Source organism: Strix uralensis, chromosome 7 (assembly GCF_047716275.1).
Source record: "Strix uralensis isolate ZFMK-TIS-50842 chromosome 7, bStrUra1, whole genome shotgun sequence".
NCBI lineage: Eukaryota > Metazoa > Chordata > Aves > Strigiformes > Strigidae > Strix > Strix uralensis.
The window spans coordinates 27,760,775-27,772,662 of record NC_133978.1 but is presented as its reverse complement, the minus strand read 5'-3'; the positions used below and the strand labels follow the sequence as shown (position 1 = coordinate 27,772,662).

The 11,888-nt window shown below is 57.5% G+C and overlaps 1 protein-coding gene across 1 annotated transcript; it reads right to left on the bottom strand.

Annotated features, from left to right (window-relative positions):
* Positions 1–3,216: 3,216 nt before the first annotated feature.
* Positions 3,217–5,459, bottom strand: LBX1 (ladybird homeobox 1). Its single transcript, XM_074874033.1, has 2 exons — positions 4,050–5,459; positions 3,217–3,719 (listed from the first exon to the last, which is right to left on the bottom strand). Exons 1-2 carry the CDS (start codon positions 4,372–4,374, stop codon positions 3,217–3,219), a joined length of 828 nt encoding a protein of 275 aa, XP_074730134.1. The 5' UTR covers positions 4,375–5,459.
* Positions 5,460–11,888: the final 6,429 nt, after the last annotated feature.

Sequence of the window (11,888 nt, the reverse complement as noted above, 5' to 3'; positions counted from 1 at the left end):
AAATAAGGGTGGGGGGGAAAAAAAAAAGCAAGCCTATTTCGGATCATATCTAAAATTCGAGGGAGAGCAAACCCTGAGCAATAAATCTACCCAGCTAGGTAATCCCAGGAAGCGGCGTATTTCAAAATGCATGACAAATGAGGGGCACAAGCCGGCGCTTCGTTTTTAAAACTAAAAAATAAAAAGCTTTTGTTTCTCCATATGCAAATTAAATAGTCAAAATCCCAGATATTTGGAAATGGGGGAGAGCCAAATTAATGCGCTGCAAATCTTCGAGAGGAGGCTTTATTTACTAACCCGCCCAAGCCACGTGTGGTAAACTTCTGCGGGTGCAAGACGGCCCGGCATCTCTTCTCTTTGCACACAGAAGTCAATAGATCAGAAATCCAAATTAACTCCCAGCCTGTTTTCCATACACCCAGCCACCTTTTTTTTTTTTTTTTTATTTCGTGGTTATATTGAATTGTAGTGTTTGCAGCCTCATTAAATCCATTCCAAGACAAAAGAATAAAAGACTGGGGGGAGGGAGGGGACAGGAGAGGAGGGGGAAGAGGAGAGGGAATGGGGGGAAAAAAAAAGAACAGATAAAGAAAACAAATAAAGCCCTTTAACTAGATCTTCACATAAATGTCACAGTTTCTCAGCATTTACGATTTGCCTGTTTAGCATAAAAACACTTAAGGACAAGATTGAAGGCTTTCCGAGAGATCTGGACAGAAGTCAAAGCTATCACTCGGAGGTAAAAAAAAAAAAAACAAAAAACAAACAAAAAAAAAAAGAGGGGATGGCGGGGTGGGGGCGGGAGGTGGCGGAAAACAAGTGCTCTTCCAAATAATACTAAAGAAAAGTGAATTTCATTGTAATTCATAGGCTTGTTCCAAATACCAAGAGAGAAAGAGAGAAGAATAGAAGCGCACAGATGCCCCGACGAAAGGAGAACAGCTCTGCTCCCATTGTTGTGGAGTTAAACAGTGGAAGGGAGGGTTAACCTAATCCATCAAATTGTCTGGAAATTGTGAAGAAAATTCAAAAACCATATGGTCTCCAAGCGCTCGCCTTCTCTCTGCTGCGGAGGGGCACGCTTGTTTCAGCATGGCGAACCGCAGGAGGCTGTATATGCTCCATTGTCGCTTGTCACTTCAGAGAAGAGGGCTCATTTGTCCCCAGTTTTCATGCTTTACGCTAAAAATTACAACCCCATCCATTCTCAAAGAGGAGAAAGATTTATTTAGCCTCGGAGAAACTGGACCAAAAAAAAAAAAAAATCCAACCCACAAACCAACCCTGTCTTATCTGGACACTTCTCCTCCGAGCTCTGCCACTGTACACCAGATTTGTCTTTCTCACATAAATTTTGCAAAGAATAGGGAGAAACACACGTTGCTCGGCTCCAAAGGCAGGTCACGCTGCCAAGAGAAAACACATTCACCACAGCCTTAATTTTGGCGAAGGAAAAAAAAAAAAAAAAGAAAGAAAGAAAGAGGGGAGGGGGGAATGAAGAAAAAAAAAAAAAAAAAAAGGAAAGGGAGGAAATGAAACATTTTCCAGCCTCGTGTCCCCGTAGCAGCGCTTTTGCCCAGAAGCAGGAGGTCTGGCCCGCCGGGCGGAGGGCAGCTCCCCCCGCTCGCACCCACCGCTCCTTTTGTCCGAACTGGTGATAACTCCTTCCCCTCCGCTCGAATTTGTTTGGGTTTTTTTTAAATTTTATTTTTACTCCCCCTCCCTCTCTCCGTTTCCTCTCTAATTTGGGGCTGGAAATACCCCACTGGAGGCGGGAGCGGTGGTGCGGGCGGGGGATGCCGGTGGCCCCACTGGCCCCGCCGCGCTCCCGCCGCCGCGCATCCTCCGCGCCGGGGAAGCGCTCCCCGCACCTCCCGCCTTCTTGAGCCGCCGGCATCTCCTTCTGCTAAACCTCTACCTGGCATTAACCTTGAAAAAATTTAAAAAAAAAAAAAGTCATAAAGTTCTCGCTCGTGTGCTCCTTCCTTGTCATTTTCTCACAGGTACTGCGGTTAAAGTAACTTTAAATGCAAACGGGATGGGAGATTCCTGGGGAGAAAAGTCTGTGTGACCGCGGACCAGCGGAGCGGTTTTTCGTTCACAAAGAAGGACGTTAAAAGTATATTAAAATGGTAAAGATTTTATTGTATCGGAAAAAAGAGCTATCTGTACAATTCTAAGAGACAGTAAATAAAGCGACGTTGTCCCTATCGGAACTTAAATAGCAGGCCTTTTAAAATTTGTACAATTCAAACAAAAACAGGTCTTAAATCTGTACATTTTTTTAAATTTATAGTGTAATATTTAAATGTATCGATCTTGGGATTTGTCTTTTTTTATTTCCGTAGCATGCAAAAATTCTAAAAAGAGTAAAAAATAATTCTAGGATTTTTTTTTTCATTTTCGATTTTTTGTTACCACCTTCATATCAAAAATACGAAAGGCAGCTTTTTAATAAAAGCACAACAATAGCAGAAAATGGTAAAAATAGCTTTTAATTGGTAAAATGAGGCAGAAATTGCATTGGAGACAAATCTCTATGCTCTAGGAAAAAAAAAAGAAAGTATATATTTTTCAACTTGCATTATAACCCATCCCCAAGTTCCCAAGATTGCGAAAGAAAAAAAATATTTTTAAAAGGAAAAAAAAAATTCTTCGTGCACATCTGAAACATGCAAGGAAAGGAAAGTGGCTAATTTTTGCTGTTGCCGTTTTAAGTCTAACTTAAATCTCCTCTAAAATGGTTCGTTTCGGAAGTCTTTGAAAACAACTGCCTACCCAAACATCTGTTGGAAGCCGAGTTTATTCCAAGGTTACGCGTCTCCCTTATAGACAAAATAATCGTCATTGATAGCTATTAAAAAAAATAATAATCAAAACCTCAAAAAGAAGGGGGAAGGAAAAAAATCCAATATATACGTTTAAATATTTATACAGAAGCCGTCCGTAATTGCACCATTCCGAAGATGTGGCAGGCGGAGGGATATCGACTCTACCCTAAATTAATTTGTGTTTGTGTGTGTTCGTGGTGGGTTTCTATTGCTTATTGCTCCGACCGAGGGGGAGCAGCCGCCTCGCCGCGCTGCCGGGGCCGGGATGGGGGGCCGGGGGTGCCGATTTGGAGCTGTCGGGGTGGGGGGGGTGGGGGGAGCGGGACGGGCCGGGGGTTGTGGGGGGAGGTGGTGGTGGTGGTGGAGGAGGCCCTCCGGCCGCCCCTCAGTCATCCACGTCGATCTCCACGTCCTCCTCCTCCTCCTCCTCCTCCTCCTCGCTGTCCCGGCGGCTGCGGGGCCGCTCCGTGGGGGGCGAGGCGGGGCGGGGCGGCGGCGGGGCGCCGGGCTCCCGGGCGGCGGAGGGGGGCGGCGGCGGGGAACCGGGCCGCGCCTTGCCCCTTCCCTCGGCGCTGGGCTCCAGCTCGGCCAAGGCCACGATGTCCACGGCGGGGTTGGGGCCCAGCTTTTTGGCCGATTCCACGTCGGCCTTCATCTCCTCCAGGTCTCGCTTGAGCTTGGCGCGGCGGTTCTGGAACCAGGTGATGACCTGGGCGTTGGTGAGCCCCAGCTGCTGGGCGATCTGGTCCCGGTCCGCCGGCGACAGGTATTTTTGGTAGAGGAACCGCTTCTCCAGCTCGTAGATCTGGTGGTTGGTGAAGGCCGTCCGCGACTTTCGACGCTTCTTCGGCGTTTGCCGCTGCCCGAAGATCGTCATCCCGTCCCTGCCTGCCGACGAGCCGCCAGATTGTCGCCGCTTTCCCCGTGTCCACCCCCCCAGCCCCCTCCCCCCCTCCCCACGCGAGCCCACAGACCCCACGACCCTGCCCCGTCGGGAGCGGGGGGGGGAGTGGGGTAAAGCCGCCTCTCCCGCACCCCGAGGGTCGCGGGCGGGGAGGATGCCGCCGGCTACCGGCCGCTCAGGGACCCCCCATCCCACCCCGTGCGACACCCCGGGAGATGCGGGGGGAGGGGGGGGGGGGGGAGAGAAAAACAGGCCGTGGGGAGGAGCGGGGCACCCACCCGCGGGAGGATCCCCCCACTCCGCGAGTGGCTTACCTTCGGCCGCCTGCAGCACGCTGACTTCCAGCCCCTTGAAGGTTTTGCTGGCCAGCTCTTCCAGGGCGCAGAGGGGCGAGGTTTGGGAGAGCAGCGCCCGGCCGGAGAGGGGCAGCCCGGCCGGGGGGTGCTTCTCGGCGGCGGAGAGGAGGTGGGCCGTTCCGCAGAGGGTGTAACTCCTCCGCACCGAGGGCTTGTTGAGGATGTCCTCGATGCTGAAGGGAGTGAGGGGCTTGTTGGAGTTGGCCGGCGGAGGGAGGTGATCCAAGGGGCTCCGCCGCCGCTCTTCCCCCGAGGAGGGCTTGGGGTCTTCTTTGGAAGTCATGGTGGGGCCGGGCCGCGCGGGGCTGCCTTCCCCACCCGCGACGGGGATGCGCTGCCGCGGGGAGAAGCCCCCGGCGGGACCGCGGGGTGACGGCGGCGGAGACAGCGAGCAAAAGTTGAAGCCCACCTCCAACTCCGGCGGAGGAGCCCCGGGTCCTCCCGGGGAGAGCCACGTCGGGCGGCGGGCAGGGCGGGCAGCGCGGGCAGGGCGGGCAGGGCGGCGGGCTGCGGCCGGGAGCGGAGCTGCCGTCGGTCCCTCGCCGAGAGGTGGTCCTGCCGCACCTCTTGTCCCAGGGTTTTGGGTCGGGGATTTTTTTTCCCCCCCTCTCTCTCTCTCTCCTCTCACTCTCCGCTCGCTCTCTCTCTCCTCTCTCTTCCTCTTCTCAGCTGCTATTTTAAGAAACACCCCAAATCGCAGCACTTTCCCTGCCCTCCCCCCCCCCAAGCGAATACCCCCCCCCAAATAATTTAAAAAAAAAAAAAGAAGGAAAAAAGAAAAAAAAATTAAAAAGCAGACTTCGGAGAGGGGGAGAGCAGCCCTCGCACCGAGACCTCGGACCAGGGGGAAAGAGGCGAGAAGAGACGGGGTAATTGACTATTGCTAACAAGTTATTGTTGATTGGGAGGTAATCAATTATCTTCAATGACACTTTTCGCCCTCTCTCTCTCTCGCTCCCTCTCTCTCTCTCTCTCTGTCCAATGCAGGCTTTTGCAAGTTCGGAGACCCATTAATTAGGAGGCGGTATGGAGGTGGAGCCCAGTTGAATTATAATGCTGAATGCACTTGTCATATTCTGGCCCTGCTATTTGTTTGGACATATATATTTTTAAATTACATTACAAACCAGCCTTTATTGCATCAGGATAATACGGTATAGTGAAAAATAATAATAAGCGAAAAAAAAACAAAACGAAAAATGTCCGGCGGTATCTTTTTTTTTTTTTTGTCTTCCCCCCGAGATTTTTTTCTTTTCTTCTATTTCTCCCTCCTGTTAATTTCGGCTACTAGTTTATTTAAAATGTCTCTCTCTGGCTCTACCCAGAGCCGTTTGATGTTTTAATGAGGGGAAGAAGGGGAGAGCCTGGTTCCAGGTAAGGCAGATCTTTCCTTTCCAATAAAATCCGAAGGTTTCCGCCGAATTTGTCGTGCTCCTCTTTCCCAGCGCCCTGGGCCGGAGCGGGCTGCGGGGGCCGGGGCGGGGGCAGCTCGGCGGCGGGGCAGGGCCCCCCCGGGAGGGTGCCGGTGCCGGGGGTGCCCGCGGAGGGGCGCGGGGCGCGGGCCGGGATCGCTCCCGGGATGTCGGCGACTTCTTCGGCTCCGCTGGCGCCGGATGATCCCGGCCGGGGGTAGCGCGGGGAGAAGGGGCGGGCAGCGGCCGGGCTCCGCCGCCCAGCACAGCGCCGTGTCGGGGCCGGAGAGGGCCGATTGCCAGCCCGAGGCCTTTTGCTGCCAGCCTGCGGGCGGCTCTGGAGGGGGGCAGCGGCGGCGGGGCGTGCTGAGCCCCCCCACCCTCGGGGGAAACGCGGCCCGACCGGCCGTGGGGGCCAGAACCTCTCCTTATTATTTGTACCCGGGCCACCAGCCCGCTTCGGTCTCGCCGCTCTGCAGGGCCGGAGACAAAGCCCGGAGCCGGGGAGGGGGGTGTGTGCGAACTGTCCGGCCCCCCCTCTGCGCGGGGGCACCCCCACGCTCCCCGCGGGGCGGCCGGGCCGCGGCCCCAGGGCCGGGGCTGGACGGGGCGGGCGGCGGCGGTCGGGAGCATCGCGGGGCGGCGGGGCTGGAGGAGAGGCCGGGGCCGGATCCGGCCCCAACTTTCCCTCCTCACCTTGACGGGCAGGAGGAGGGCGGCTGGCAGCTCCCAGGCCGCTAGGTACCAAACAAGCACAAAAGAAGCAAATGGCTCCTCTCCTTAAAGCGCCCTCTTCCCATTTTTTATAGCTCTCTGGGAGTCTCTTTATGCAGTGACCTATTTTTAAAGGCCTATATTGGGTTATTCATCATATCAAATACTGCGAGGAGCTGGGGGGAGCCGGTCGGGGGGGAGCGAATTACACTGATTCTAAATCGCCCGGCTTCTTTGCTTTGCTAGGTGGATTATTTGCTTCGCTTTGCTTGGGTTTTATGAAGTGATTTAAACATATTTTAACCAATTAGAGACTTTCCTCCTCTCCCTTGTGTCCCCTCGCATTATTTTCCAGCGTGGCGTTTTATGTCAGGATCCGGGTTTTATTGAGAACTCAGCCGGGGATGCTGGTGTTATAATTACAGAAATAAGATTTTTAAAAAAAAGAAAAAGAAAAAGGGGGGGGGGAGAAAGAAAAATAGTCTCGTTCCTGGGTGAGAATTTGGGCGGGCTGGCGGGCGTTTGGGATGCGCCGAGGCGCCGCCGGCTCCGGGCTGCAGGCCGGCCCGCCTTCCCCGCGGAGCGGAAACCCGGGGCGCAAGTTGCGCCCCGACCCCAAGAGCAGCCCGCTCTGCTCAGGGCAGGGGCAAAACTGCGCCAGACACAGCGAAGCCCCGCAAACCGTTCCGGATCCCCAGTTTTTCCTCACGGACCGCATCTCCCTTTCCCTGCCTGCGCGGGGGAACAGGGCTGTAAACGCAACTCGCTTTTTTTGGCTCCCTAGTAGGGGCAGAGCCCGGGGGGCGGGCAGCAGCCTCGGCACGGGCTCTCCGGGCCAGGGGGACCCTTCTTCGTTTGCCTCGGCCGCTGCCTGGCAGGGGAGAGCCGGGTTCAGGCTTTGCATGAGTAGCTCAGCCCGGTGGCTCCAGGCCTGCCGCCTGCCCTTGTCCCCAGCGTGTGTGTCCCCCCCACCCAAAATAGCACCTCATTGAGAAAGGGGGTGGCTGAGAGGGAAGGGGGCAGGTTTCGCTCTCCGCCCCCTCCGGCGCTCCGTGGCTGTCCCGGCGGGGTCCTGCCGACCCCTCTCCGCTGTGCTCTCAGCTGCTCGGTAGCGCCTTTGGTGGGTTTGATTTTGTCTCCCCGGCGCTCACTTTGCCTTTGCAACCTCTGCAACTCGCTCCTCGCAAACGACTCCCTCTCTGCCCTCCGGGGGTGGCCAAAAATCAGAGGAGGGGCAGGCTGGATTACCCCCGCCCCGGTTTAGGGGAAGAGCTCAGCATCCCCCTCCTCACCCTTCGGAATTTAATTTTTTTTTTTGTTTTTTGGCAGCCCTCTTGGCACCCACCCCCGAATTAGGGATCCTTGGTGCCCCGCGGCAGGTCCCATCGCATCTCCCCGTCCTCGGAGGGCCCCGGAGAGCAGTGGGGGGCACCGGGGGCAGCCGAAGGCCGGCTCCGGCCGCCGCCACGGAACTTCGCATCCCTCCGGGCTCTTCTCCTGTTCGTCCCGCCGGGAGACAGCTGCGGGTCGTGTCTCCCAGCTTTGGGGTCGTTTGGGGAAAAACACCCTCATCCGAAGCGCTTCAACTCCCTCCCCACCCCTTCCACCAGCTCCAGTCCCTCTGGGAGGGGACTCGGCACTGATCCCCTCTTGATGCAGGCAGGAAAAGTTTGGGTCGATTCCCCGGCCGAGAGGTGGGGAGGGGACCAGGGTTGGAGGGAACGGTGGCCCCTCGCTGTACCCGGGGGTGGATGAGGGGGTCCCCCAGAGCCGTCGGGGAAGTGTGGCTCGGGTCCCCGCTTTTCACCGGGGAAGAAAAGCGAGTAAAGCAGCGGCCTTTCCTCCTCCTCCTCCACGGAGCAGAAAACTACTGCTGAATCAGAAACCGCTGAGAGGGGAGTAAAATATCCCTCCGGCTACCAGTAGCATCTTTGGAGGCATCTGCCCTCGCCGCCCCCTGAGCCGTATTTCGGGGTGTCAGCGTGGCTGCCCTCCTCCGGGACCCGTCCTGGGCACGGCAGGCAGCGGCAGGGCGCTGCCGGGGCTGCCCGGCTTTGGCTGTGCGCGGCCCACTTTTGTCCAGGAAAATGTCACAGGAATATAATTAAAGCAGGCGGCATAAATCATTCAAGTGTTGATCACCAAAGTAACTGCGTACAAATGACACCTCCTTTCCCAGCATAGCTGAGCCGTGCATGGCTCCCAGTTATGTCTGCCTAGTTTAAGTGGTCTAAACACGTTACCGCTCCCTGTTAGCAGCACGGAGAGGAGCAAACTCCGTGCTCTCCAGCTGACAGCGAGCGCCGCGGCCTGGGACAGCATCCCGCACGGGGCCGGGGGGGGCATTCCGGGAACCTAGGAAATAACTGTTATTTTTGTCTTTAAGCGCTCCCCAAGTTTGGCGCTGCGAGTGCCGAGAGGCGGAGAGAGCCCGGTGGGACCCGCCGTGGAGCCCGGAGGAGGGAGAGCCGCGGCGGGGTCTGAGGTCCCTGTCCCAGCCTTCTCTTGCAAAACTGCCGGTAAAATGTACCCACAGGTGTCCCGTGTCCCCACCGCCGGCGGGCACTGCTCGTCGTTACTCCCCTTGGCAAACAACCGCCCCGAGCTGGGCGCCCGCCGCCTCCCGGCTCTGTTGGGGAGGGGGTGTCGGGGGGCCGGGGGGCACTGCGGAGCTGGGGAGAAACTCCCCGGCCGAGCCCATCTCTGGAGGTCGTTTTACACCTCTCGCCCTCTCCTTCCTCCCCTCGCAACCAGCTCCCTGGGGAAGAAAAAACTTCGCTGCACCAAAAATAAACCTGACCCCAGTGGCCGCCCCCCTGGCCGGGGATCCGGGGCCAGGGGCAGCGCGCCCGGCCCAGCCCGACCCGGCGGGAGCGCACCCCTCCCGCGGAGCCCCGGCCTTTCCCCGGCAGAGAAAAGCGGAGAAGCCGCCGTTATCTCGGGGGGCTCCGGCAGCAGGGATGAGATTTGCGCGGGGCCGGGCAGGGACGAAATCCGCCTCCCCAGAAACCCTGCCAGAAGCGGGGGAGCGGGGGGCAGTCCCCCCCCGCCCCCCCGGACGGGCAGGCAGCGCAGTGCCCGGCTCTCCGCCTTTCCCCGGGGCTTTTTCGTTTGCAAACGAACTCTCGGGGCGGCCCAGTGGTACCGGGGCCGGCGGAGCTGGAGGGTCCGGGCACCCTCTGCCCACCCCCGGGCCCGATTTGTTTTCCCCCCCGAAAACCCCCGCGAAGCCCCGGTGTCCGGGCCGCCTCCCGCCGCCCTGCCGCAGGGCCAGGAGAGGGACATGAGCCTAAATTTGAGCGAGCCCCTGGGCCGGTGTAAGCTGGAATGGGGATCCTCCCGAGCAGGGTATAAGGAAAATAGGGGAGCCCGCCTCCCTCGCAAGCCGTTGTAAAGCGCAAATTAAAAGTAACTCCCGGGGCGGATCGACTCCTCCGGCCACCTCATCGACTTGCGCGGGGCCGCGGGGAGCGTTTCCCACGGCGGGGGAGAACAGCAGGGGTGCCCCCATCCCAAATGTCGGGGCCAGCACGTCCCCTCTCCTCTTAACACGGCCGGAGACCCTCTCGAGCCATCTCTCCTGACGGGTTTCCGGGGTTTCTCCGGGGTTTGTGGGGGCTGGAGAGCCGGTCTGTGCTGCTGGCTCCCCAGCCAGACTCCAGGTTTCCCCCCGGGGACAGGGTTCCCCTTCAGCCGCCGCAGGGGTCCCCGCGAGGGAAAGGCGAATACGAGCATCTGAACGTATTTTTATTATTTTAAACTCCAGTATTTTAATTTATAGTCCAAGAAACCCAGTTGGACGCAGATTCCCCGGGAAGAACAGCCGGGACGTGCTCGTCCCAGCTGCAGGCAAGGCGAGAACTTGATTTTTATTATTTTATTAAAAAAAAAAATCAAATACTTCGATAAATGCAATCTGCAGGGACCCCTCTGGAGGGCAGGGAGGTAGGACGGAGCCGGCCGGGGGCATTTCAGGCCTCTCGGCCGTGCCAGTCTCTGTGGGCGGCAGAGATTTAGCAGCTCCCGGGGCCTCCCTGCCCCGTCCCAGTCCCGGGAGAGGCGAGGCCGGGCCGCGGGGCAAGCGGGAGAGACCCGGCGGAGGGGATCAGCGCAGCCCCGACCCTCTGTTCAGACCCCGGTCACTCTCGTTTTGGGACGGGACGCAGCCACAGCCTTCTCTCCAGCCCCTCGCGGCTCCAGGGAAGAGCCTGGAGAGGCGGGGAACCGGTGCACCGCGGCCGCGGAGCTGGCCCTGAGGCCGCGGGGATGGGCGCAGGGGAGCGGGGGCGGGCAGCGCCCGGGCCGCGCGGCTGCGCCCGGAGGCTGGAAATAGTGCGCAGCGGTGGGTATCACGGTCCCTTCCGGGCCCCGCGGGGCTGGGCTGGGGGTGTCGAGCCCCGGGGTGATGCCCACCTCAGCCCGGGCCCGGGGGCTCCCTCGCTTCAGCCGGGAGAGGAGCGGAGGAGGGGCTGCTCGCGGGGTGCCCCCCTGCCCCGCTCCGGCCTCGGGGCTCGACAAAACTTCGTGGGAAGGAACCGGGGGCGGGGGGGGGGGGGGGGGGGCGGGGGCGACGACACAGTCACCCAGGCCTGCGACAGCCCAGCCGAGCTGCGCTGGCTCCTCTGAGACCTGTAATATCTCTGCTGCTCCCGGCACGCGTGAATAATTCACCAGGCTGCCAAAAGCAAGTAACGTTTGTGGCAGCTATGAAGGAGCCGGGGAGGCGAGGGCTCATTTTTGGGGGGCAGAAGGAGGTGTGGGGAATCAATTGAAACTTAATAAAGAGAGTAGGGGAGAGAATGGCGGAAATAAGCCAGGCAACTTCTTCTAATAACAACTTGGTGTTAATAATTCAGGAGCAGTCATTGGATTATAGCGCAATATCCGAAGTACGTGTTGCCGGCACAGTGCGGGTGGATAATGTAATCGGAGCTCATTTTGCCTTCCAATAAATTACAGCAGCAAAAGTTTCCTGTTAAAGCAGTTATTTGTATTTCTTTTTTGAAGGTGATCCCCCTCCTTCCTCCCCTTCCAACAACTGCAATAAGAAAACTAATTAAAAACTAATATTTCTATCCTTTGTAAAAGCAGCACCAAAATGCGAAGTCAGAGTTTGACTGCGATCTCTTCCAACTTTGAGTGCTGTGAGGCTGCTCCTCCCTACCTCTCACTTCTTTCTTTCAGCACCTTGTTTTTCCATCCCTCCTTTTTTACATCCTACCCCGTCTGACCTCATGGGACCTCTCCAAGCTCAGACAAGTGCTGCTGGAAAGAAAAATGTCCCTAAAATCCATCCCTTCATGTTAGGCTTGCTGTATTTATTCCCCTTGTCCCTCTCGGGTCCTGTTATGAAGGGGTAGCAGCTAGAGGTAGGGTCAAACAGCAGTTCACCTGTCTTTCAACTCATGTGTGAGGTGAGTTTGCAAGGCCTCAGATGCCTCTTGTTCTTTTGCTTCCAAACCGCAGCAGATACATACCCCTGGACCCAGCCAGGGTATTGCAGGTTTCCTCTTCTCTGTTCCCCTGTTTCTCTTGCACTCTTGTGGTCTCCATCCACAGCAGGGGTTCACAAGATAATCCTCAAACCTCTCCCAGCCCTTGCTGCTGGACACAGGGCTCCACTGCCCTGCTCTCCAGTGCCAAGCTGCTCTCTGCATCCTGCTTGGGACCT

Excerpts from the sequence above, each read along its gene's own strand:
- LBX1 (XM_074874033.1), bottom strand. The coding sequence starts at position 4,374 with ATGACTTCCAAAGAAGACCCCAAGCCCTCCTCGGGGGAAGAGCGGCGG. Across the intron at positions 3,720-4,049 it reads CGTGCTGCAGGCGGCCGAAG|GCAGGGACGGGATGACGATC; the intron begins GTAAGCCACTCG and ends GCTCGTCGGCAG.